Genomic DNA, 27192 nt, shown 5'->3' on the forward strand with positions numbered 1-27192 from the left:
AAAAATATGAGTCTCAATCTATTAGGAATGAAGAAAATCACTTCCCTTTGCAAGAAGCACACGTCACCTTTATAGACTTTCTGTTTCTCTATTCATGTTTAGCGATACTACAAGTAGCAGTCACATTGTTCAAACACTCTTAAATTATGAAAATACCAAGAAAAAAAAAAATCCTATGTAGACTACTCAGTCTGGTCTAGATGGGAACCACTGATCTTTGTGCCCTGAGATTGTGAGAGTGGAGGAGGAGGTGAGGGAGGAGGAAGCACAACAGAGTAGAGATCAGGTGAGTACCCAGTTATCTGTCCACTCATCCATTCATCTGTGCATCTAGTCATTTCCCTACTCGTCCATCCATCCCCTGATAGTCGATCTGTCCACCTATCTGTCTGTTCATCCACCTGTCTATCCCTTCGTAATCTGTCAGTCCATTCATCTGTCTCTTCTTCTGTCCATCCATTCATCCATCCAGTTCCTATCAGTCAATCTGTCCTCCTGTCCATCCATCCTTCCATCTATACATCTCCCCAAACTTCCATTTCTTCATCCATCCACCCACCCACATGCCCACTTGTCTGCCCATCCAGCACGCACATTAACTGCCCGTTGGTCTCAAACCCTTGGTTAAGCCAGGGGTGGGAGAGTAGGGGGATGCTCGGGTGCTTATAACCTGCCTCCTGCCTCCAAGCAACGCAGCGTGGGAGAATGAAGTGTACCCACCAGCAACGCAGAGGGGGCGGATGTAGTGCCTGGGATTATGGAAGTCCAGTGGAGGGAGGGCTGACCTGCAGCCTGGGCATCAGGGAAGGCTCTCAAGAAGAGGGTGTGCTTGAGGTGGGCCTCGAAAGACAAACCGGGAGTTAGCCATGCAGAGAGGGGAGAAGGTGTTCTGGGAGGGAACAGCAGGGGCAAAGCCCACAGAGCTGCCATGCTCCCCAGCTCCCTTGGGGCAGGACACAGGCAGCCACCCTCTGGCCCCACCCCTAAGCCTGGCTCCAGTGGGCACTGTGGTGTCTACACCAGTGCCACTCAAAGTGTGGACCGTGGACCAGCGCCAGGCCGTGGATTCCTTTATTAGTTAGTGACAAGATAAATACATAAATTGAGAGTGTTTAGAAATATTTATATCAATTTAACAGAGTTGAATATAATTTAAAAACTGGGTTTATAATTTGTATATTTTTTCAATTTAATTTTTCTAATAATTCATTTTTTGTTGTATTTTGCGTACTTGTGGCAGATTGAAAATGAAAATGGGCCCCTTGCCCATTTCCTTTGGGCTGCAGGTAGTTTGAGAAACACGGTAGACAGCACAGCTTACGCTCATGTATGCTTTGCCAAAGTGGCTTCCCGATCATTATCTCGTTTCCCTGAGTGCGGGCAGGGCGAGGACTCTCATCCCCATTTTATAGCATGACTGGCCCAAGGTTCTCACAGACGGTGAACGGCAGGGCTAAGATGTGAACTTAGGGCTGACTCCACATCAGGCAGCCTCCCAGGAGCTCCTGCCCCAGGCTAGGCTGAGCTGGGGAGGGGTGGTTACTGCCCAGAAGAGGAAGAGAGAAGCAACTGGAGAGAGAACAGAAGGCAAGGTGGGAGTGAGGTGACTGTCCTAGAGTGTCTGTGGGCACTGAGGGAGGCCAGAGGAGAGAGGCTGAGGGTCAGCCTGGGCTGCCCCAGATGGTCCTAGAAGAACCAGGCGGGCCCACTGGGATCTCCGCTTGGGAACACGCAGTGAGGCTAGTTCCAGGCCCAGCCCACTTCCATCCCTCTCCATCTTCTTCCCTCCTCTCCCCCATCAGCCAGCCTGGAGCTCCCCAAGGCCAGGGCCTTGGCCCATCCATCTGTGTTCCCAAAGGCAGCCCAAACTTTAGCCAGCAAAACCACCGGTCTCTGCCCGGCCCTTGGCAGGAACCACAGCCTTTTCAGACACATTCTTTCATCTTGTCCCTTGGGGAGACTAGATGTGCAGGGATTATGATTATTCCTTGTCACCTATGAGGGAACAGGCCCGGAGAAGTTAAGTCACTTGCTTGAGGTCACAGAGTGAGTAATCTAAGACTCTAATTCCCGACCCTGGACTTCTTGACTAGTAGGGTTAAATGGTAGAGAAGAGAGGGAAGCCATTCCCACAGGGCCCTGGGGTGCAGTTCATGGTGGGGCTGGAGCAGGGTAGGTGGTGTGCGAGGCCAGCTGTGCAGGAAGAAAACCAGTGGCACATGGCATGACCAGCAGGGTTATCTGTCAAGAAACTTTCCCTTCTCCAGCACTTTGGTTGCCTCCTGGGCAGCCTGAGAACCCCATCCCAGGCCAGGAAGAAGCAGGAATGACACGGGAGGGGCAACAGGCCTTTCTCCTACTCTGCTGCTAGGAGGGTAACACGGGATTATATTTTTGGAGGACCCTTTGGTAAAATCTGTTACACCAAAAATGTTGGTACTCTTTGACCCACCAAGTTCAATTGCAGGAATTTGTCCTATAAATATTTCCATGAGCGTGCAAAGATGTACAAGGATATTCCTTGCAGCACTGTTTATAACGCTGAGAACAGGAGAATGGTTGAATAAATTTTGATAAATCCCTACAGTGGAATACTATGGAGCTGTTAACAACCTCATCTGTAAAATGGGGATAATAACAGAATCCACCTCTCACAGTTTTTATGAGGATTAAGTGAATTAATACCTGCACGGCACTTAGATGGTAAATGCTAGTGATCATTATCATCATAGGTGTAGAAACAGAGGAAGGTAGCTAAGATGCAGTGCCGATTAAAAAAGAAAGTTACAGAAAATTATGCGAAGTATGATCCCATTTGAGTGAAAATTTATAATAGTAAACATTCACATACGAAAAGAGAAGAAAAGTTGGGACATATAGGCACCAAGCTATGACTTTGGTGGTCTTTGGGGTTAGGATAACAGAGACATTCACTTTGTAAATTTCTACTAGTTTTAAAGTTGTATAATGCCTGCGTATTGCTTTTGAAACCAGAAAAAATAAATCCTCCAAAAAAGTAAGGAAAATAAGTGGAGACAGTGGGGTAGATGACGGCCTGGGAACCCTCTCCCCTCTTCTTGAGGACTCCAAAGTCCAGAGATCATGGCTGTCCAAACAAGACGATGGGCTCCCTGGCTGGCCGACCGGACACTGGGGAAGATGGAGGCACAGCCTCCACTCTAGCCTCTCTGGACACTCATTCTCCTTCTGCCGGGCCAAAGACCCAATGGGGGATGCCTTCTCTTTAGGGCACAAGGCCCAGGGGCTGGTTCATCAGGGATTTGTGGGTCATCTCAGGCAAGCCATTCACCCTCTCTGGGCCTCAGCTGCCCTTCCTGTAACATGGACAGAAGCAGCCCAGCCTCTTGGTATGTTGTGAACAGCCAGGGGAGGAGAATGTGTACCAGTGTCACAGCAAGGCAAGGGTTGGGGGTCCGCCTGGAGTTGGTGTTTCACTAAGAAGAGCTGTTACGTTGGAGTCTGTCAGTCTGTAAAAATGTCAATGGCCACCATTTGCCGGTGGATAATTTTTACTCACAACATTTCTGACACCAAATGTATGATATCTTTTCCAAAACCACTTCTCCAATTCTCTGACACCAGCCAGGTGTCCTACAATTCAATTCAGTCCTGACAGTATCTACTCGGAGATAGTGTCAGATCCCACAAGTTAAGGGCTCAGTCCTACAAGACTGCCCCCCACTTCAGAAGCCAATCACAAGTCCAGGTTGTCACCGGTACTTCTGACCGACTGGCCATGAATTGGGGGATCCCATGACCCCTTCCTCAGTTTCAGTAATTTGCTAGAAAGGCTCACAGAACTCAGGAAAACACTTATGCACAATTACTAGTTTATAAAAGATACAACTCAGGAAAGCCAAACGGAAGAGACACACAGGGCAAAGGATGGGGTGAGGGTTGCATGGAGCTTCCGTGCCCTCCCCGGGTGCACCACCCTCCAGCACCTTGATGTGTGCACCCACCCAGAAGCCATCCCAACTCCTCCATTTAGGAGTTTTTATGGAGGTTTCATTACATAGCACAATCGATTAAATCATTGGCCATTGGTGATGCACTCAACATCCAGCCCCTCTTCCCTCCCCAGAGATGGGGGTGGGGTTGAAAGTCCCAACCCTCTGACCAGCCTTGATCTTCCTGGTGACCAGCTCCCATCCTGAAGCTATTAGGGGCCCCTCAAGCCACCAGTCATCTCATTTGCATACAAAAGACACTCTTATCACTCTGGAGATTCCAAGGATTTTAGGAGCTGTGTGCTATAAACCAGGGATAAAAACTAAATATATGTATTTCCCTTTGTACCACAACCAAGCATCCCAGTGGGCTGCCGGGCCCTGTGTATTTGTTGTCCTGTCTTATCAATCCACCCAACCACGTGTCACACAGGACTGGCTGTCCCCAGTTTATGGAGCACACCAAGGCTCAGAGAGTTTGTTAGTTTGTTTCTCCCACACAGTAAGCATACGTCAGAGAGTACAGCACAGTCACCCAGGTCTTACATTTGATGAGTAGTGTAGTTCGGATTTGAACCCAGTTGTGCTTGATGGCAGAGCCCAAGTGTGTCCTTCCATAGGGCTGCTCGGAGGAACTGTCCCTTTCACCTCCTCCCCCAAATATCACATGTCAGGTGAGCCCACCCAAGACTGAGCTCAGGACAGGCACTGGGTGGGGGTGGGGGGCTGCTAGCACATGGTAGGCACTTTGTGAATACTTCCCGAGTAGACGAAGGTCTGGCCAGTCCAACTCCCTGTGCTCTCCAGGAGGGGATGTGAGCAGCAGGGTCTCGCCAATGGCTCTGCACTCACATCCACTCCCTAGGACATCAGGTGTGTCAGAACCGGAATGAGCTGTGGAACTCAGCAAAGGCAACAGGCCTTGTGTCACTCAGAGGGCAAACTGGGGCTCAGTTTGAATCAGGGGCTTGCCTCAGATCACCCAGCATGTCATGTCAGTGACCAAGCCAGGTCTCCGAGCTCCCGGTCCTGGGCCCTCCGTGCTGCACCATGGAGTCTCATGAGAGAGAGCAGAAGAGCAGAACAGTACCACCGCATCAGGCTATCCATTCTGCAGATGAGGAAACAGAGGCCAGGAGGGCAGGTGTGCCCAGAAGTGCAGCCCTCTTCTTTGTGCCTGGATGGCATTTCTGGCCACCTCAATGTGCCACGGTGGGGTCTGTGCCTGGTCTTTCAGTGAGTCCCGGGAGAACAGATGTCCCTCAGGGCATCAGGCCCCTGGACTGACATGGAAAGAGGGTCCCAGGGAGGCATATCTCTCAGCCAGAGTCACATAGCTGGTGGAGCTCTGTGTGGGACAAGAGCTGGTATGACTCCCAGGGCTGCCCAGCATTGGGGAGGCCTGGGACTCCGGGCAGGGCAAAGCTGACTGTCACCCGCCCACCTACATACTGGCCAGCCTGCCCCATATCTCAGGGCCAGACAGGGGGCTGCAACATCTATTTGTCATCGCCAGGCCTTGCCCTGAAAATGTTCTGTTCCTTCCTGTCCTGCTGGGGCCCCCCTATGCAAGGTCCACTAAGCCCACCTCAAAGAGGAAAGGCAAAGGTGACCTGCCCGGCGCCTGAGGCTCAGGAGCAGGAAAGGCAGGAGGGGAGTGCATGAGGTGGGCAAGGGGCATGCAGGCCATATGGACACCCAGGAGCTGACCTGGGGAGTCAATGGGCAGCCAGCGCAGCCCCCTCTTGTGTGCTGCTCCTCGAAGGCAGAGCACATGCTTGCCCACAGCTGCCACCCGACAGTCCAGGCAAGCCTGCTTGGCCCCAGGTTACTGATGACCAGGGTGAGGCCTGGAAGAGGACGGTCATCCAGGGGTGAGGCAGAGGTAGCAGCAGGAGCAGAAACCAGAGCTTTGGAACCAGGCTGCCTGGGTTTGAATCCCAGCCCTGCCACTTCCGGCTATGTGACCTTGAGCCAGTGCATGGACTTTTTGGGGCCTCTGTTCTCTCATCTGTAAGGTGGAAAGAATATCTTTTCCATCTCAGGTTATCAGGAAGAAGGAAATAATGACAGAAAAGCTACACATTGTGCCTGGCACACAGTAGGTGTGCAGTAAATCTCAGTTCTTCCTTTCCCCTGCCCAGCTACCCTGAAGCTGAGGGAGCCCTCTCTGTCTTCCCCCGCCCCACCCCCGATCTGAGCCAAACTCCCTTCCTCGGCGGCCCTGACCAGGGAGTGGGAATTGGGCTACAGAGGGCCTCTCCCAGCCCAATAGCTCCACACAGGTCTAAACCTGCCTTTGCCCACCATGGGGCCAGCAGCAGGGGCCAGGGAGCTAAGGAGGGCCCTAGAGACAGTGGCCGCCTGAAGGCAGTGTGAGCATCTGGGCAGGTGTGGTCTGTGGATCCTCAAAGCACGGCTCCTGGGGCTTCTGTTCCACCCAGCAGTTTGTCAAAGCTCATTATGCCGGCCACCTCAGTTTGCAAATATCACCTCCACTGTGCAGCCCACGTATAGCCAGGTGATTTCATTCACAGCACTCCAAGACCCCAGCTCTCAGCGGCCTCTTGTCCGGGCCCAGGTTGAGCCCTGGCCTGGGATAGATTGTGTCTTTAGGGGGTCTGAGGGGTGTGCAGTCCGAAGATCACCCCTCAAGAGAGGGAACATGCTGGGTGCCCCAGCTCAGAGCTCCTTGGCTGGAATCTCCCTCCTCCTCCAGAAGCTGCTCCTGCCTGGGGCTGAGGAGCTGAGCCGCCCTGGGCTGGGCCGGAGTCGCCCATCTGGATCGCAGACCTGAGATTCCCAGGCCCCTATATGAGCCTTCCCCTGGATCCGGGGGCCTGGGCAGGAGATGCGGCAGGCCAGACACTGAGACTAAGGGGGGAACCTGGGCAAGATGGAGGCCTGGGCTAGATCCCTGCCACACCTGCCACCTGATTCAGCTGACCCTGTCACATCATCCCCTTGTGAAGGACCAGAGGGACTTTGCTGGGAGTGGGCTGCCCTGTCCTCCGAAGCATCTCAGTGTCCCACTTTATTGTGTCCTTGTCTCCATGCCAGTGGCCCAGGAACAAGCCTCCCCACGTCATGGAGGGAGCCAGGCCCAGAGAAAGGAGGTAATGTGCCCAAGGTCACACAGCCAGACACAGACAAGAACCCCAAATTCCTAAACCCAGCCAAGGCCCGACCACGGCCTTCTCTCCCAGCACGGTGGCCTCAGGTGACACAGGGCTGGGGGCAGAGTGGCCAGGAGCAGAAGGAAACCCTGGTCTTCCTGGCCAGACCAGTGGGAGTCCTTCGCCACTTCTCTAGCCCCTACCTGTTGGCCAGAAGCCTGGTGACCGTGAATCCACATGGCTTCCCTGCCCTACGGAGACATCTGGCTTCTCCCTGCCCAGTCAGGGGGAGCTCTGGTCCTTGCTCCTGATCCCAGGGCCCACCTGGAAGCAGCTTCTCTGCTGGCACCCACACCTGCCCTGGGCAGGGGGCAGTGACAGGGAGGGAGGCCCTCCTCCTGCCTCCCCAGGCCCACACTCAGCTCCAAGGAGAGTCCTCCAGATTGCAACGCAATCTCAGCCCAGACAGTGGGACCCAGGACGCAGCAGGAACCTGTGCACCTCACCCTTTGCTCCTGGAAGGCAGGGAGGATGAACTCTTGGTTTCTCGATCCTGAGCCCTCGTTGGGGTATGAGCTTGCCCCTCTCCCCCTGGCAGCTGAGCCTGAGTGAGGGGGGCAGGGACACAAGTATTCCCCAGCAGCCCAGCAGAGCCGCAGAAGTGCACGTCTCATTTGACAGGTGGGGAGGCTGAGGTCCAGGATACGGAGAGGAGACTACCACTCCCCTGGGGCCGATGCCCTCCACGCCCCTCACCTGGATTCTGCGCGGTCCGCGGGTGTGGCGGGTCCCAGACGGCGTCCGGGGCCGGGCCGCGAGGTGCTCGCGGGATGCTCGGCCGCGGAGGCTCCCACGTCTTTTCTGCACCGGCGGCAGAGTGCTCCGTGCTCTGCGCTGCGCCCGCGGACAGCTTTTAGCAGCGGGTGTGGACGCGGGCACTACCTGGCCCCCGCCCGCCCGCCGCTCGCTAGGGGTGTCCTTTGCCCCTTGATCCGGTGCCTCCGTCTCTCCTTAGCACGTGGGTGGCAGCCGCTCACCCGGCTGGCGACCTGTGGGGCAGCCATGGCCCGGGCTATGGGCCCAGGCGCCTGCCAATCCCCGTCTGGGGCGAGCTCGTGCCCGTTCACCTTTAACCCCCTCTCCCCGGGGGTTTGGTGTCTGGCTCCCAAACCTCGGGCTTGGCTCGAGAAGGGAGGAGCCACAGGTGTGGGGCCAGGCTCAGGTGGGCAGAGACAGAGCCTGGGGCAGCCTCGGTTACCTCCCTGAGCCCAGCTCCTCTTCAGCCTCATTCTAGTCCCGGGGTCCCTCTGTCTCTTGACCTCCCATCCTGCTCACTGAATCCCATTCGTTCCATGGGCGCTAGCTCCATCCGGTGTCTGCTCCTGAGCCATCTCCGGCTCTAGGCCCCCTTCCTCTCTGACTCCCCATTGCCCTCACTGAACCCCACTCCCACTCCCTAAGCAGCCCTCGCCTTCCCTTACCGAGCCCTCCCCCGAGCCCTCCACAGCCTCTACCTTCCCTGAGTTCCCATTACCTGCGGCAACCCCTCTTTCTGACCTCCTTTCTCTCCCCTGAGTCCCTGCCTCCTCCTAAGCTTGCCCCGCTCCCTAACTTCCCCCATCTGCCCTGCACTCCCAGCCTTGAGTCTGTCCCCCTCCCTGAACCCAACCACTTTCCTGAACCCCCCTCCCTCCCTCCTGCCTGCTGGAGCCCACTGTTCTCCCCTCATGGGTCCTCACGTTCCTCCTGACTCCTACATTCATTCCACAAACACAGGGTAACAGCCCAGAGAGCATGGGCCAGGCCAACGGTGGCCAAGCCTCTGATTCTCAGAGTCCACAATGACACATGCAACTCCTGGGAGGCCCTGCTGAGTGGGCTCCACCTGGGAAGGGAGGACTCAGGGCCCTAGCTCACCTGCCAGCTCCAAGGGGCCGTGTGGGGTTGAGGTAGCATGGCCCTGGGGCAGAGCTCGGCCAGGAGCAGGCAGTCCAGGGTGAACAGAAGAAAGAATGGGTTGATGGTGGATGTCCCAGGTGATGAACAGTTCCTACTGGTCCCATGAGCTTCCTTCCTTCTTTCTCTTGCTGGAGGTGGGCAGCAGAGTTTGAGGGAGCCCTGCCAAAGGCAACACCCAGAGTTCCCTGCTGACGGCAGGAAGTGGAGCACAGGGGTCTGTGACAAGGGGGATTCGAGGATTGTACTGGGCACAGAAGAGGCCCTGAATTGTTCAGGATCCTGCTCACCCTCCAGCCTGAATTTACGCTGCCTAGGGTGGGCATCTTGAGAAGGCGAGCAGATGAGGACGTCCCCTACTCGGTCCAAACCCCTCATACTTGGGAGTCTTCCTGGTGGGTTAGTCTGGCCCTTCTCTGCCCACTCTTCCCTCTTCTCCATGAGCTTCATTTCACATGGTCTCTTACTGTGGGTCTCAGTCCTGCTACCTTGGACAGGCACTTGTTCACAGGCAGAGCCAGGACCCAGAGAATGAGATCAAAGGCAGCGTGCATGCGCACGCACACGCACGCATGTGTGTGTGTGTGTGTGTTTGTAAGGGGAGTGGGGCATGAGCCAGGCCAGGGGCAGCCTCAGAGTATAGCCCTGGTTCTGCCACTGACTGGCTCTGCAACCAGACAAGGTACTTACTCCATCTCCCAGGGCCTCAGTTTCCTTATAGATACGGTTGCCAGATTTAGCAAATAAAAATCCAAGGTGCCCAGTTAAATTTGAATTTCAGATAAACAATGAATATTTTTTAAGTATAAGTATGTCTCATGCAATGTTTGGGGCATACTTATACTCAAAGATTACGCCTAATGTTTATTGCAAATTCAAATTTAACTGGGCGTCCTAGATTTACCCTGCAGAGGCAGGGAAGTTTGGACAAGATCTTCCCTCTCCAGGGCCCCTCTGAGCTCCAGCTACACCCTGTGAAAAACCTCAGGTTGACCTGAAAGTGGTCAGGAGGTGTTTGCATCCCTTGAAGAATAAGAGGAGAGCCAGGTAAGATGGGAAGCAGGATGGAGGGGATGGCTGTGGTCATAGGACCCTCAAATAAGACAGAAGGGGCAGAGGGAAGGAGAAGTTCCTTGAAGCAAGGCAATCCTGGAAGGCTTTCTGAAGGAGGAAGATTTTCATGGTTACTTTGATGCTGGGAAAGAAGGGAGGTGGGTTAGATGGTCTCTGGTGATTGCTCCCCCTCCATTAATGGAAGCTGGGGAGGCCTGGGGGGGGGGTCTCCTCATTTAAGGAAGTCTCCTGAAGATCAGTAGAAAGTATCTCCTCGTCCACATGTAGAGTCTCTAGAGTGAGAGGGCAGGGTCTCATTTCAACTTAGCAAGTCACTACCACTTCTAGCTACTGTTGGCCAAGCATTTACTACTGGCCAGGGTCCCGCCTACATCTCGTAAGCCCTCTATGGGTGAATCCCTTCAACGACCAGATGGCGTGGGCGTTTTCTCCCCATTTCACAGATGAGGAAACAGAGATGTTGAGTAATTTGTCTAAAGTTCATACAGGCGGTAGGTGGCAGAGCTGGAATTTGAGGCCAGTGTCCCGGCCCTGTACCTGCTGTATAATAGATCCTGTGTGGAGGGCTGGGACTGGAAAGATGAGACAAATGCTGTCCCTGCTCTCGGGAGACCTCTAGTCACGCAGGGGGGACGGCTGAGTCTTTAATGACTCCGGTACTGGTCAGGCTGGGATCGGGGCTGTGACAGAGAGTACGGGAAGGAAGGACCAGAGCGGGAGGTGTGCGCTAGGCCAAAGAGTTCTTCAACAGCTTTAGGACAAGGCACTGGGGGAAGGGCGTTCCAGGCGGAGGGACATCCTGCGCAGAAGCAGAGGGCTGTGGAAATGCAGCAGAAGACTGGGGAACAGTCAGGAGTCCGGCTTGACCGGAAGGGGGTCTAGAGGTCGAGTATGAGATTGGGGAAAAGGAAAAAGAGAGAGAATCATGTAGGAACACAGACATCAGACAAAGAAACGTCGACTCCATCTGGGAGAGGCAGGGAGCCATGGAAGAATGTCAAGCAAGGGCAGGGCTGGCTGGATTGCCTGGTGCTGCAGCAAGAGGGAGACACTGCAGGGGACAGCCCGGACCCCATGAGGTGGGGGCCTCAGCCCAGGAGTGGGAGTGGGGAGGTGGATGGGGACTTGCCAGCTGCGGGGTCTGACTGTCGGTGTGATTTCTGTATGTGCTTCTCCAAAAGGCTTGAGTCTCTATCAACTCTGGATCCAGCCCCAGAACAGGACCTGGAACAGGATAACATGCTTGTAAATGTCAGCAGAATTGTGTGAAGAGGATTTGGGGACAGATGGGAGGTTTAGGGTCAGAAAGGGATGAGAAAGACTTTCCTGACTTGAGCCTAAGTGCCTGACAGGATGCTGATGCCCTAAATCAAATACAGGGGTATGGGGGGAGACTGGCTGTGGGCAAAGGTGGGAAATACTGCACTGAAGGTTTGCCACGGGTGATGTCAGCAGGCTGTTGTCCTTGAGATGGCAGGTAATGTCCGAGCCTCTGAGGAGGCAGATGGCGGAGCTCTGAGGCAGCTGGGGGTGTCGGGCTGCTTATCTCTTCAGCCTGGATCAACGCCTCCTGTGTGCCTCTCCCTGTGCTGTGGGAACATGATTAAAATGTGGTAGGAGGGTGTCCCCTTCAGCAGAGACAAGATAGCTGAAGTCAAAGCCTTCACTTTTTACAAGGTTCAAAACAGCTACAAATAGTAGATTGTTTAGACACGTGTCTATATAATAAAACTATTTTTAACAAAACAAAGGGCCCACACATCCGTTAGAATGGCTAAAATGAACAGACTGACCATATAAAGTGTTGGTAAGGATATGGAGTAACTGGAACTCATACTTTGCTGGTGGGGATGTGAAAACTGTTTGGAAAACAGTTTGGTAGTTTCTTAAAATGTTAAGCATACAGTCACCGTCTGACCCAGCCATTTTACTCCTAGATATTTAGTCAAAAGAAATGAAAGGATACGTCCTCACAAAGACTTACATGCAAATGTTCACAGCAGATTTATTTGTAAAAGCCTCAAACTGGAAACAATCCAAACGACCACCAACAGGTGAACGGATAAACAAATTGTGGTATATCCATACAATGAAAGACAGTACTGTGATAAAAAGGAACAAACTGCTAATAAATGCAACGGTATGGATGAATATCAAAATAACTATTCTGAGTGAAAGAAGCCAAGCAAAAAAATAGTATGCACTGATGATTCCATTTATATAAAGTTCTAGAAAATGCAGTGACAGAAAGCAGACCAAGGGTTAGCTGGGGATGGGGTTGAGGGGTGCAGGAGAGACTGGAGGGAGGGATTACAAAAGACCATAAAGGAACTTGTGGGGGTGATGGACATATTATTGCCTTGATTTTGGTGGTGGTTTCACAGGTATGTACCTATGCCAAAACTCATCAAACTGTACACTTTAAATATGTGCAGTTTATTGTGCACCAAGTGTACCTCAATAAAATTATTTTTCAAAATGCAAGGGGGTGATAAACCCAAAATTCAGGAGTGTGGTTACCTTGGGTGTGGGCAGACAGGGGCACAGGCTTGGGTGGGAGCACCCGGATGCAAGATATTGGTGAGGTTCCTGTTCTGGGGTTGGGTGGTGGATTCACTGATGTTCATTATAAATTAATAAATCCACAAATAAATGAAATAAAAGCAGGCCAGCTATGGACCAGAGATGAGAGTGTATTAAAAAAATCAGGATTAATCAATTTCTGTGTACCTGAGGTCCAGATTTTATTAATTAATTAATTAATTAATTAATTAATTTTTTCTGCTTTATCTCCCCAAACCTCCCCTGTACACAGTTGTATATCTTAGTTGCCAGTCCTTCTAGTTGTGGGATGTGGGACACCGCCTCAATGTGGCCTGATGAGTGGTGCCATGTCTGCGCTCAGGATCCGAACCCTGGGCCGCCACAGCAGAGCGTGTGAACTTAACCACTCGGCCACAGAGCCGGCCCCTGAGGTCCAGATTTTAAAAGGGGGGAGTATGTGTATGCTGGGATAACTGGATATCCACATGCAAAAGCGTGAAGTTGGATCCCTACCTCACACCACATACAAAAATTAAGTCAAAGAGGATCAATGACCTAAATGGAAGAGCTAAAACTATAAAACTCTTAGAAGAAAACACAAAGGTAAATCTTTGTGATCTTAAGTTAGGAAATGGTTTCTTAGAGATGATGCCAAAGCACAAACAACAGAAGAAAAAATTGATAAATTGGACTTCATCAAAATAAAAACATTTGTGCTTCAAAGGTCACCATCAAGAAATTGAAACAACAATCTACAGAATGAGAGAAAATTACAAACCATATATCTGATAAAGACTAGTTTCCAGAAAATATGAAGAACTCTTACAACTCACCAATAAAAGGACATATACCGAATTGAAAAATGAGCAAAGGATCTGAATAGACATTTCTCCAAAGGAGACAGAAAGATGACCAACAGCACATGCAAAGATGCCTAACCTCATTAGTCATGACAGAAATGCAAATCGAAATCACAAGATACCACTTCACACCCACTGGGATAGTTATAATAAAAAAATTAAACAATAACAAGTGTTGGTGAAGAAATTGGAAAACCCTCATACGTTGCTAGTGCGAGTATAAGATGGTGCAGCTGCTTTGGAAAACAGTCTGGCTTTTCCTCAAAAAGGTTAAACAGAGTTATCATATGCCCTCTCATTGCTATATAACCAAGAGAAAAAAACACGTCACATAAAAACTTGTATTCGAATGTTCATAGCAGCATTATTCATAATAGCCAAAAAGTGGAAAAACCCCATGTTCATCAACTGATGAGTGGATAAACAAATTGTGGTCCATACATACAATGGAATATTATTCAGCCTTATAAAGAAATTCTGACACCTGCTACAACATGGATGAACCTTGAAGACATTAAGCTGAGTGAAATAAACCAGTCACAAAAGGACAAATACTGTACGACTCCACTTATACGAGGCCCCTAGAGTAGTCAAATTCATAGAGACAGAAATAGAACGGTGGGTGTCAGGGGCTGGGGGGAGGGGATGGGGAGTTTGTATTTAAGGGGTACAGAGTTTTAGTTTGGGAAGACGAAAAAGCTCTGGAGATGGCTGGCGTGATGGTTGCAGAACAATATGAAAGTACTTAATGTCACAGAACTGGATACTTAGAAATGATTAAAATGGTAAATTTATGTTATGTATATTTTACCACACACAAAAAAATCAAAAGGATCCATGTACCAATAAATGCTACATGAATGAGTCTTGAAAACATTACATTAAATGAAAGAATCCAGTCACAGAAGACCACATATAGGATTTCTTTCATATGGAATGTCCAGAATAGGCGAATCTATAGAGACAGAAAGCAGAATAGTGATTGCCTGGGGTTGGTGGTGGGGGTAGGGGTGGGAGTCGGGAAATGGGGAGTGACTGCTAATGGGCAGAGTTTCTTTGGGGGCGATGTAAATATTCTAAAATTGCGCCAATGGTTGCCTAACTGTGTGAATATAGCAAAACCCACTGAATTGTACAATTTAAATTGTTGAATTGTACGGCATGTGAATTATATCTCAGTAAAGCTGCGGTATTGTTTTTTAAAAGGGGGTGGCAATTGGATCCTTGGAGAAAAATGAATTTAAAGCTGAAGCAGGGAGCAGAGCCCTGAAGATGAAGTGTCCCCTTTGCACGGTCAACTTCTGGAAGTCGCTGGCAGATAGGTGCTCCATAAATCAAAACCAAGGGAGTGTTTCCAGAAGGAGAAACCCATTGCAGCTGCTGCTTTGGGGTACCGACTAGGTGCCAGGCTAGACACTTCTATCATGACGTCTAATCTTTCAATGCCCGTTTCACAGATGATGTAACTGAGGCGCAGGCAAGTACGGAATTTGCTCCTGGTCACACAGGAAGTGGCAGAGCTCAGAACGGGACCCAGGTCTGTCTGACTCCAAGGCTAAGGTTTAAAAACAAACCTTAAAAATTGTTAATTTCGTATGCAAGCTTTCAGACTTACCAAAAAGTATAGAGAATAACACAGTGCACACCTGTGTACCCCCACACAGCTGAAGAAACGGAACTATCAGTGCCGTCGGAGTCCCTGTGTCTCCTGCCTGACTGCACCCCTCCCCTGCCAGACAGCCGTGCTCCTAACTGGTATTGAACTGGTGTTTGTTGTGCGCATACTTTGACTTTGAACATATCTCTAAGCAATACGAAGTATAGTTTTGCATGATTCTAAATATATAAACAGTATTATACTGAATGTACTCTTCCGAGGCCGTCTTCTTTCACTCAGTGTTGTTTGTGAGATTCATCTAAATTGACGTGTGCAGCTGTAATTTGCCCATTTCTGTTGCTATGTGGTATGCCATATTCCACTGTCTGAAGGTTCACCAGTTCCTCTCCGTTCTCCTGGGGTTGGACATTTGGGTTGATTCCAGTTTTTTTTTTCTTAATTACAAGTAGAGCTGCTGTGAACATTCCTGTTCTTGTCCAAGAGAGCGAAAATTCCTTGGAGCCCGTATTAGTTTCCTATTGCTGCTGTAACAAGTTACCAAATTAGTGCCTTAACACAACACAGATTGATTATCTTACAGTTCTGGATATCAGAAGTCCAAAACGGGTGTCACTGGGCTGAAATCAAAGTATTGGCAGGGTCACACTCCCTCCAGAGTCTCCAGTGGAGAATCCACTTCCTGGCCTTTTCCAGCTTCTAGACGCTGCCTGCGTTCTTTGGCTCGTGGCTTTTTCCTCCATCTTCAAAGCCACAACATAGCGTCTTCAAGTTTCTCTCTGACTCTCACTCTCTGCTTCCACTGTCACATCTCCTCTGACTCTGACCCTCCTGCCTCTCTCCGGGATAGTCTCCCCATCTCAAGATGCTTAACTTAATCACATCTCAAAGTCCCCTTGGACATGGAAGGTGACATACTCACAGGTTCCAAGGATTAGGCTGGGGACATCCTTGGCGGCCATTATTCTGTCCACCACAAAGGGGAACAGCTCGGGGGTGTGAGATGAGTGTCTTTGAATCACGAGTTTGTCAAACTGCTCTCCAAAGCGGATTGATTCTCTCTCTCCCACTAGCAGTACATAAGCATTCCTGTGCTTCCCATCTTTGCCAACACTTGATGTTATCTGACTTTTTAATTTTTGCCGACCTGACAGCTATGAAATATCTGGGCTCTGACTGCTGTGTGGTCAATGGTGTTGAATGAGAAAAAGAGGGGCTCTGGCAGGAAGAAGCGGGTCGCTGGCCTTGGCCAGAGCAGTGCCCTTGAAATGGTGAGGGGGTGAAGTCAGACTGAGTGCAGGAATAAGGAGGGGAGGAAATGGACACAGGGAGTGCAGAGTGTCGAGGGGATGTCTTAGTCAGCTCGGCAGCTGTAACAAAACACCACAGACCAGGTGCCTTGAAACAGCAGGTCTTGATTTCGCACAGTTCTGGGGGCTGGGAATCCCAGGGGCAAGGCGCCAGCAGATCTGGTTTCTGCAGAGAGCTCTCTTCGTGGAATGTAGACAGCCACGGTCTTGCTGTGTGCTCAGGTGGTAGAGAGCGAAAGAACTCAGCTCTCCTTCTCTTCTTAGAAGGACACTAATCCCATCACGGGGGTCCCACCCTCATGACCTCATCTAAGCGTGATTACCTCCCAAAGGCCCCACCTCCAAATACCATCACATTGGGGATTAGGACTTCAACATATGAATTTTGGGGGACACAAGCATTCAGTCTATAACAGGCTACTTTCAAAATATTGGGGGGTATCAACGGAGAGGAAGGTATCCTCTCAAGGCAGAAATTAAAGGTGAAAGAGACAGAGCGAGCGAGAGAGAGACATAACAACCAGAGTGGGACAAGGCATCTTGGAGGAGGCAGGTGAAGGTGAGAGCCAAGGCGAGGGTACCTGGGTTGGCTCTGGCTGAGGAGAGGCTGCCCCTCCTGGAGACAGAGGAAAGGCAGGGCGCTGGGGCAGGTGCAGAGAAAACCCACAGAGGCGAGGCAGGAAGCGACAGAAGTGTCTCCCCATAATGGGCAGCGGAGTTATCTACTGAGTGGGGTGGGTGTGGGTGTGGGGGTCTGAGGAGTGTGGGGAAAGTTTACAGGGGACATTGTTGTGGGGCATTCAACAGGAGGCCCACTGGGCTGAACAAAGAGGGGTGGGGAGAAAGAGAGGATAAACTGAGGCAGGGGCCTCCCATCAGATCTCACCAGGGCCTCTGGCAGTGAAGAAGGCCTGTGGCTCAGAGTAGGAGGGGCCAAAGCAGGGCCGGGAAGGGGGAGTGTGTAAGAGACACCTGGAAGCTGGTTGGAAATAGTGGGTCCTGACGAAGCAGAGCAGAACCAAGGAAGGCATAGTCAGGAAATGGGGAAGCGTGGAGGGGCCCAGGACCATGGTGGAGGGACAGCAGGGACTGTGGGAGCCCAGAGGAGAGGGGCACACAACCCCACCTGGGGAGGTGGAGAGGGCTTCCTGGAGGTGGTGATGTTCCAGCTGAGCCTTGAAGGGGAAAACCAAATTTCAGTTATCATAAAAATGTAGAAAGCATTGCCTTCACAGTCTGTCGACAACCCTGTCCTGCCCCACTCCATCAGTTTTGTCTCTCTTTCTCAGACATCTCCACCATGCCCAGTGTGCTCTGGCTGGATTGGCAGAGTCCTTGTTGGGCTCTTTAGCCCCCATGCCTTGGCTTATAGACTTCTGTTTGGTTTCATTATTTTCTCCTTCAATTTCAGAACTCCTACTCATCCCTCAAAACCCAGCTCAAATGTCGACCTTTCTGGGGAGACTTTCTGGTTGCCCTGGTCCCAACTCTGTCCTATCTTAGTAGTGTGATGACATAGAACAAGCTCACTCCTCACTGTTTGATTTTAAACTAGCGCTTTAATCTCTGAGTGTCTGTTTCCTGACAATGGCACTGGCCAAACCTAGTTATGAAGATAAAGCACATGGCATCTTCTTGGCCTCACATGGGAATCAAAGAGGGAGACATCGTGTGGTGACACCTGCCATTTTGTCTCATACTAAAGTAAGCTGAGTGAGAATGTGACTCTGCCTTAATCCAGGAGCTCTCTGAGGGCAGAGACAACGCCCCACAGGGCCTAGCCCCGTGCCCAGCACAGAGAGGCATCCTGTGCTCTGTGGACACCGCACAGACAGGAAGAACTGAGACTGTCATTTACCTGTAATGTCACTTTGGGGAGGTGACATCATCTCTGTGAATCTCTAAAATAACAATAATTCATGTGAGGTGTTCACTTACTACAGGTAAGGCCCTTAACACGCACACGCTCTGATCCTCAGTGTGTGTCATCACCCCATTTTATGGAAGAGGAAACTGAGGCTTGCGGAGATGAATGACTTGTCCAAGTTAGCAGAGGAGGAGCTCCTGGCGCCCAGCCAGACTCAGAAAGTTGTTGGGTGAATCCGAGGGGGAAATGTGAAACAGCCCTGCAAACTGTAAAGTCCTGCCCACGGGGCGTGGTGAATGACGGCCGGGAGAAGGGGTGCGGAGAGACGCAGCCTCGGATACCCGGCGGGCGGCGGGAGGATGAGTTTGCGGGGCAACGCGCGGGCGCGGGAGGCGCGGCGCCGGGCGGCTCGGCCGGGGTGGGCAGGGGTGCGGCCCGCCTCTCCGCGCCCCACCCGCAGCCCCGCGCCGCGGCCCCTTTAAGAGCGGGCGGGGCGCCCTCTGGCGGCGGAGCGGCGCGCGGCCGGAGCCGGAGCCGGATCCCGGAGCCGGAGCGGAGCGGAGCGGAGCCGGGGCGGAGCGGGCCGAGCGGGCCGAGCCAGCAGCCGAGCTGGGGGCGCGGGCGGGCGGCATGTACCGGGCCCGGGCGGCGCGGGCGGGGCCGGAGCCCGGCAGCCCGGGGCGCTTTGGGATCCTCAGCACCGGGCAGCTCCGGGACCTGCTTCAGGATGAGCCCAAGCTGGACCGGATCGTGCGGCTCAGCAGGAAGGTAGCGCGGGGGGCGCGGGCGGGGGGCGCGGGGGACGGGCCGCGGCCTGCCGGACCTGCCGACCGACCCAAGGGCCGCGCGGCCCGGGCCGCGAGGCCGCCGGTGGGCGCGGGAGCCTGGCACGTATGAGTGGGCCCCGCGGAGCCGCCCCCGGGGGAGGGGGCGCCCGGAGCAGACCTGGGGCGGGTGGGGCGCGGGAGACCCAAGGAGGCGCCCGCGCACCCCCGGGATGGCCGCAAGGCGTGTCCTACGGCGGATGCTCCGGGGAGGTGTGTTCCGGGGGACACGGGGTGGCTGTGTTGTGTGGGGCCCTGGCTCGCACACCCACGTCCTGTAGGGCCAGAAAGGGGAGGTGCCTTCCATAGGGAGAAGTAGGGGCCTGTTTGACACCTGGGGGGACCATTGGGGCGGGCGTCCGGATTCTGGGGGTGCAGGAGGGGGCTTTGTGTCCTCCGTTGGGGAGGGGTACTGAAAGCTGAGGTGTGTATTCCATAGGCCACCATAGGAGAAAGTTGTATATTTCACAGCAGATAGGCCCAGGCGGGTTGTCTGGGGGGGCAGAAAGGGAAAGTGTCTGTTGGAGGGCGGCAGACAGGAGGGGCATGTGCATCCTACAGGGGACAGATGGAGGGTAGTGCGTTCTCCAGGGGCAGGGAGGGGAGGCTTGACCCTCCTAGAAACACAAGGAGAAAGCGTTCTCCAGAGCAAGAAAGGAAGGGGGTCTGCTTTCTGCAAGAGAAGGCAAGCTGGGAGCAGGTGCTAGGGGATCAGGGAGGAAAAGGGGGCGTGTATTCCTTGGGGTGTGGGGATTCCGCTGGAGGGCAGAAGGAGGGGGCGTGAAGAGAAGAGAGGGCGCCTTGAGGGGTTACTATGCGGGGACAGGGTGGAGACATCACTCTGGAGAGTAAGAGCAGGGGTGGGAGTGTTTTCAGCACAAACACCTGAGGAGGAAGCAGACAAAGGCCTGGAATGAGAGGGAAGCTGCCCATGCATGGGAAATAGGACAGGAGGGAGGGGGACTCCTCAGGGACCTGAGCAGACGGAGTAATTGAAAAATTAAAAATTAACTAACATTTGTAGAGGCCTTCATAGTTTTCCTCACTCCAGTCTCACAATAACCCTATAAGGTAGTATTTTCAGCTCACTTTGTAGAAGAGGAAACTGAGGCCCAGAGAGGGAGCTCAAGGCAAAGCCTGGTCCGGGCCTCGTGCAGTCTCTCCACCTGTTGGCTCGCCATCCTGAAGGGTGGGGTGCCTTTGGCTTGGCCCCTGGCACTGTTGCTCAGGGTGGCAGTAGGTAGACGTGGGCAGACTCCCTGAGTGGGCCTCTTGGCTCTTCTCTGCCGGCAGTTCCAGGGCCTGCAGCTGGAGCGCGAGGCATGCCTGGCCTCCAACTACGCGCTAGCCAAGGAGAACCTGGCGCTGCGGCCCCGCCTGGAGATGGGCCGGGCTGCCCTGGCCATCAAGTACCAGGAGCTTCGAGAGGTGGCCGAGAGCTGCGCAGACAAGCTGCAGCGACTGGGTGAGGGGACAGCTGGGAGAACCGCCTGGGGTGGGGGTCAGTTGGCCATATGACTGGTTGGCCTTGGGAAGTGCTAGGCTCTGAAGCGTGGGACTTGGGCAGACCTATTCCCTGGGCAAGTTTGATGGGTGCTACTCCTGGAAAACTCAGTTGGGGAAGTGAGCGGTCGGTGAGCAGAGCTGGGTTGGAGAGGCCAGAGGGGGCGCCTTGGGCAGTGGGAGAAAAGGGGGCCCGATACCCAAGGGCCTTCGGTGCTCTAGGAGACAAAGCCCCTGCTTCCTCTTTTGCACCAGCACTGGGGACAGAACCTTGGCGGGAGGTGCACAAACTGATCCCGTGGGCATTGTACAGAGGAGGAAACTGAGGCTCCAGAGGGGAAGGGAAGCACAGAATCACAGGCAGGTTGAGTCAGGATTGGGCCCTGGGGCTCTGTCCTGGGCGACAGGCCCTGAGGGCAGGGGCTATTCATTGTGTCCCTCCGTGGCCCTCAGAGGACAGCATGCATCGCTGGAGCCCCCACTGCGCACTGGGCTGGCTGCAGGCTGAGCTGGAAGAAGCTGAGCAGGAGGCTGAGGTGAGGGGAGCAGTGGCTGGGCCTGGGGACAGGGAGGGAGACCCATCCTATCGTCATCCCCCTGCCTTTATTCTTACAATGCAGGCTTGAGAATGCCTCCCCCAGGAAGCCTGCCTGAGGGCCTGGCCCCAGGAGGGCCCCCTGCATTGCTGTCCAGCTGTCTGCACTGGACTGCAGGACTCACTCTCCCCACCTGTGACACCGCCCCCACCCCGGGCTCCCCTGTTAATGTCTCAGGGCAGTGAAGGATGGGTCTACAGAGGAGCTGGGACAGACTTCTCAGGGCTGGGGTGGGAGCACAGTGCTCAGTGAAGGAGGTGGGGGAGGGAGGCCCTGGCCATGGCCTTGGTGAGAGACATGCAAGTCTATTTCAGGTGTGTCCCCTTCTCTGATCCTCTCATCACTGACCCAGAAGGTCTGGCAATGGTAAGGAAGTCAAAGGCTTGAGAGTAGAGGACATTTGTCCACAGTCACTCAGCAAGTCAGAGGCAGCCCAGGCTGGAACTCAGGTGCCCTGTCCCCCAGTGTGGGGTGCTCGCCATTGGAAGGGATTCAGGGTGGGAGGGAGAGAGGTCTTGGCCATGCTCCTCCCAAACTGTCCCTTCCTCCTGTCCCAGGAGCAGATGGAGCAGCTGCTGCTGGGGGAGCAGAGCCTGGAGGCCTTCCTGCCTGCCTTCCAGCGAGGCCGTGCCCTGGCCCACCTGAGGCGGACCCAGGCCGAGAAGCTGCAGGAGTTGCTGCGGCGCCGGGAGCGGTCTGCTCAGCCGGTCCCCACTGCTGCTGCGGATCCCCCCAAACCCTTCCCCGCTGCAGCCGTCCTGCCCACCGGGGCCTCCCGGGGGCCACCAGCAGTGCCCCGGAGCCTGCCCCCCTTGGACTCCCGCCCAGTGCCCCCACTGAAGGGCTCCCCCGGGTGCCCCCTTGGCCCAGCCCCTCTGCTGAGCCCACGGCCATCGCAGCCAGAGCCCCCCCACCGGTAGGATCCAGGGTAAGGCCCCCCAGTGGGGGGCCCAGACAAACTTGATGCGTGGCTCCTCCTCCTCCCCCATTGCCTGGGTGGGGGGAGGGGCAGGCCCCTCCCCTGGCCTCAGGCAGGCCCTGGCCCTGGAGGCTGAGCTGGGGAGGAGGGTCACCTGGAAGATGCCCAATGAGGGGGCCGGGGTGGGATGGGCAGGGTGTCATGCCTCTGGCACTGAAGAAACTCTGCCTTTTTTTCTCCCCGGCCGGGGCCTCTTGGTGATGGGCCAGCCCCAATGAAAGAACTTTACTCTTGGGGGCCTGGGAAGGTGCCCGCTTCCCCCAAGGGCCCTGCCTAGGGGGCCTATTGCACCCACCATTCCACTGGGCTCGCACAATGCCAAGGCCGACAGGAGTGTTTTCCATCATGTCCTGAGCCTATCTTTCCCCCAGTTCTGGGGCCGCCGCCTAGGAGCCAGGTGGTCAGGCTCCAGCTGTGGGGCCAGGGTCACCATGGCCCTGGGGCTACTACATGCCCCACTCATGCTCCAGACCCTGGGGCAAGGTAGGCCAGGGGCTTCTGACCTGCATAGGTGAGAGTGGGCCATCCCCAGGAAAGACCATTCTGTATTTTTCTGTCCCTGTCTCCTTAGAATGGAAGCTTTTTGAGGGCAGGTCCTTGTCTTTGTATGTTCTGTCCCCAGCCCCGCCTCCCAGGGGCCGTCAATAAATGTGATGATGAGGATGATGCTGCTGCCCGCCTCCTCTCTGCTCCCTCCACCAGCCACTCTGCTGTTGCAGCCTCCACATCTCAGCTCCTGTACTTCCTCCTCCTGAGATGACCTCCCTTCCTCTCTGCCCATCCAAAGCCCAGCTGTCCTTCGGGTCCAGCACTGCTCCTGCCTCTTCCATGAAGCTTCTCTGATTACCAACCCATGGGAGTCTTTCCTAACTCTTAACTTCCCAGCACCTCTGGCCAGAAGCACATCTCCATCACTGTTCTCCAGCTGTGTCAGCTGTATGCACCTTCTTTTCCTGGGTTGCCTGTAAGCCCAATCAGGATGGTACCTGCTCCTTCTCTGGCCTGCCAAATGACCACCCCACTGAGCGACAGAGGGGGTGCTACAGGGCTGAAGGGATCTGTCTTCAGCTAGGGTAAATACTAGGTGGCCAACTTGGCCAGTGAGCGTGGGACAAGAAGTTGGGAGAGCGGGAACAAGCCCTGGATCAGCTTAGGTCAAGTCTAATGAGATGAAGTTCGGCAAGGAGGCATGGAAGATCCTGCACATAAGAGGGGAAAGTCAGAGTGCTGTTGAAGCTCGCGTGATCTTGGTCCTTGTTAACAGGGATACAACCATCTAGAAAGAAGGAAGTACTGGGTTGGCTCTATTTTTCACTGAAGTTTTACAATGTAAGAGGGACCCCTCCAAAACAGCACCGTTGGAGTAAACGATGAGAAAGAGGATCGGGACTAATTCCCCTGAGGAAGAGTTGAGGGATCTGTTTGAGATGTGTGTAAGGTTAGTCTTTGACTCTCTAAAGGCTAGAGAGGTAGAGGCAGAGGTCCTGTGGAGCTTGACTCACATCAGAGCCGAGACCAAAGGGTGGGAACCACAGGGAGCCAGATTTCAGCTCAGTGGGTGGCCGTTAAGTCAGGGCTGCCACTGGAGGTCAATGGTCCCCATTCCTAAAGACGTGCAAGCAGTGCCTGAGTGCCTGCTTGATGGGATCTTTAGAGATTTAGGCAATGGTTGGAGGGACTGGCCCGTTTGAGTCCAGACACTCGGATTTACCCAGTAGGGTGCAGTCAGAGCACGGATAGCGCCCACTTGAGAATCTCCACCCCACACTGGCCTTGGCTCCCCTACTCCCTTCACTGCTAGCACGTGAGCTGCTGGGGGCTGAGGGACACTGGAACCACAGGGTGTCTGCCTGAGACGGTAGAAGACTGGCCCTGGAAGACCTGTCTTCTCAGTGCAGCCTGGGATAGGCTGGGCCCTTCTTGCCTTGACCTCTCATTCCTGGTCCATGCTTCTAGGGAGATTTTCGTTTGTCACCAAAAGGAGGAAAGGGGCTCAGGCTGGGCGTGTCTGAGCCTTCCTCCACTATCGTGAATTGGAGCCTAGTTCAGCCTCCCCTCCCCAGGGCAGGTAAGAAGAGAAAGGAAGGACTCAAGCAAGGGAAGGCCTGGGAGGGGAGAAGATGGGGTCCTTCAAAGGGCATTCCACACCCCTCACTTTCCTCACTGAGCTCTGACTCAGTGTTAGAGGGCGTAGGCAGTGAGGCCTCAGTGCTCAGCTCCAGCATGAAAATCACCTGAGGCAGGTGGGTACAGATACCACCGGAGTGGAGTGGGCCCAGTTATGGGCATGGGAAGGCCTTAGTGTTGGATAGTTAATTTAACCCACCTGCTTGAAGGTACATGGAATATTCTGGAGGGTTCCAGGCAGTCCGGGCTCTCTCTTGCCTGACAACTTCTAGAATTCTGTTTCAAGGTTCTGGGGCCCCAGGGAAAGTTCCTGGCTGTAATCCTCTGTGAGAGAGAACAAACTTGAGGGACTACATCAAGGGACCCATGAGAAAGGTCCCACCTATTACAGACCACAGGTGTTTTTACACACCAAAACCCAAAAATTGCCCAAATAACAAAACTCTCACCCCTTTTTGATAAAAACAAAGAGTTCCTGCCCCTCAACAAAGTCTGTTCTGTACACCTCCTTGTTTGGGAATCACTAGCTTCTTAGCATTTTCCTAAGCTTCCCTCCTTGTTTTCCAAATATGAAACATAACATTAAACATTAAATGTACCTTTTTGCCAATCGAGGCTTACCGAGCTAAGCAGGCCTGAACCAGTGTGGGCTCAAATCTTTACCACTGAATCGTGTGGTCACTGCAAAGCTGTGACTAAGAACTTGCCCCTGACCTCCAAAGCTAGAGAGATTCGAATGGTTTCCAAGAGACCAAGTTGGACTAGCTGAGGGTTTATCCCAATTTATACAAGGATTTTACACAAAAGATTGAGTGCAGGAATTGGTGTTACTGTACCAAGGGACCTCTGGCTTTGTCTAGGACCTTGCCATTGCCGGGGACTTCTCAAAGACTCTTCCTGTCTCACAAAGAAAGTAAGATTGACATTCTTCCTCCCTGCATAAAGTGTGAGCTCCGGTAACAACCAATGATGTAGCCTAGGCATCTGCAGACTCAAATGCCTGCGGGGGCCAGGAAGGTCACAGAGGCGTAAGGCAGTCCCTTTCCACAGAGATACACTCTCCCCCATTTTCCCGGAAATGCATGGTCCTTTTTTTGGTTTTTCCTCTTGATAGACATGGGGTACAGAGATACTTCTCTACTGTGAGCAAAATGGTGCAAGCGTGTGGAGCAAGGCCTTTTACACTTGCCCCTCAGTGGCAGTGCAGTGAACTGGGGAGCAATGTCCTATCTAAAAGGCAGATGCTGCAGCTTCTTCCAGCTGGTAATGCAGGTATGAGTGAGCTCAGTGGTGACACATTTTCTCATTTTTTGAGAGAAGTCAGAAATCTAGATTTTTATGCAAAGTCTCCCACGTTTTGAATGTTGGCTAAAGTTATTTTAAGGCACCATGCCAACCACAGCCAAACACTGTGTGTGGCCTGTGAACCACGAATCTCAGTCTGTTCTTGGCCCTCCTGAAAGGCCTTCTTTTGTCAAGCAGAAGTCCCTTCCCAGGACTGAGCATGTGAACGCCAAAAGGGCAGATGCAGAATGGCAGGGCCAACTGAGCCCAGGACCCCAGGTTCCGACAGCTCTAAGAGACAGTGGTGAGACAGGTAGATCTGGAGTGACACCATGACCTCCTGACAGATGGTAAAGATGACCTCTGCACTGGCTTCTTGGGGATGAGTGTGCTGAGTGTTCTCAGTACACGCAAGTTCACGAGGTGCAGACCCAGGTCTCACTATCATCCTAACACACTAACAGAGGAACCTCAGCTGCCTTGCACAAACCCTATGGCCACCAGAGCTACAAGCCAGGGCTGAGAGCCAAGTGGCTGACGGCAGGTAAGGCAGGCCTTCTAGGATCCTGCTCATAGGCAGGTGGCAGCCTGTGACCTCATTACAAGGCTGGGGACCTGAGAAGAGGCAAAGGCCAGGACAGAGCCCACTTTTCTTGAGCACTGAATTCAAGAGTGGACTGAAGTAACACCACCACTTACCAGCTGTCCCTCTCAGAATTGCTTCATGAGATCTGGTGACCTTCTAGGAAGCCCAAAGCTCTGAGAAATAAGCACCTCCTGCTCCCCCCATCCCCCACCATTTCCCCAAAAGGGAGTGTGGTGGCCACTCACTTGGGCTCCACTCATGGTGCCTCAGCCTCAGCTGTGGCTATGAGGACAACATATATATACATAAGGAGGCAATAATGACCAAATGGACAATCCACTGACCTAAGAGAGACTATCCTTATTCATTGTGGCTCATGCTGGGACCATTACAGAGGACAGGGTGCACCCAGTGAATGAAATGCCAGAGTCTCAGATGGTAGCAAGAAATCCTACTCCCTCAGAACTGGAATCTGTATTTCACTCAGTAACAAAGAAAGGGCAACAGCGGGAAAAGCAGTTTGGCTCAAGAGGAATAAAAGAAAGTCCTGACCAAGTCCAAAGACAATACCACAATTCCCAAGACACGTACACCTCTGAGTCCGGTCTTGTCTGTGTCTCCCCATTTACGACCTGTGTATGCTGCTCACTCGCCTCATACTGTACTTGCCCCCATTTCCAGCCCAATGAGCACAGCCTGGGGCAGGCTGGGCCCCTCCTGTCCATCTCCATCGTAGGTCCAACCTTCTAGGGAGTTTTGTTTTAGTTTGTGACCAAAAGGAGAAAAGGGACTAAAGTTGAGCATGTCTGAGCCTTCCCGCATTCTCAGGAATTGGGGATCAGCCCCTTGAAGGCAGGGGCTAATGTCCACGGCCTGATTCAGCCTCTCTCCCCAGGGCAGGTAAGAAGCTGAGAGAGGAACGACCCAGGACAATTGTGGGTGGTGGGCGGGCAGGATGACACTACGGGAACCAGTCAGGG

At 53.3% G+C, this 27192-nt stretch overlaps 2 protein-coding genes across 6 annotated transcripts in view; one reads left to right on the plus strand and one right to left on the minus strand.

Annotated features, from left to right (window-relative positions):
* Positions 1 to 8062, minus strand: part of MLXIPL (MLX interacting protein like) — a 31049-nt gene extending 22987 nt beyond the window's left edge. Inside the window, exon 1 of one of the 5 annotated variants that reach the window (XM_070230838.1) lies at positions 7844 to 8062. The gene's annotated coding sequence lies outside the window, so the exon portion shown is untranslated. The remainder of the gene's footprint in view (positions 1 to 7843) is intronic. The other 4 variants (XM_070230837.1, XM_070230833.1, XM_070230841.1 and 1 more) reach the window with 4 other exon arrangements.
* A 10713-nt stretch (positions 8063 to 18775) lies between these two features.
* On the plus strand, positions 18776 to 22878 carry VPS37D (VPS37D subunit of ESCRT-I). The gene is made up of 4 exons (XM_023655450.2): positions 18776 to 19081; positions 20431 to 20602; positions 21094 to 21176; positions 21794 to 22878. The coding sequence occupies exons 1-4, from the start codon at positions 18944 to 18946 to the stop codon at positions 22154 to 22156; spliced, it is 756 nt and encodes a 251-aa protein (XP_023511218.1). The 5' UTR covers positions 18776 to 18943; the 3' UTR covers positions 22157 to 22878.
* The last annotated feature ends 4314 nt before the right edge of the window (positions 22879 to 27192 follow it).

This window comes from Equus caballus, chromosome 13, assembly GCF_041296265.1.
Source record: "Equus caballus isolate H_3958 breed thoroughbred chromosome 13, TB-T2T, whole genome shotgun sequence".
NCBI lineage: Eukaryota > Metazoa > Chordata > Mammalia > Perissodactyla > Equidae > Equus > Equus caballus.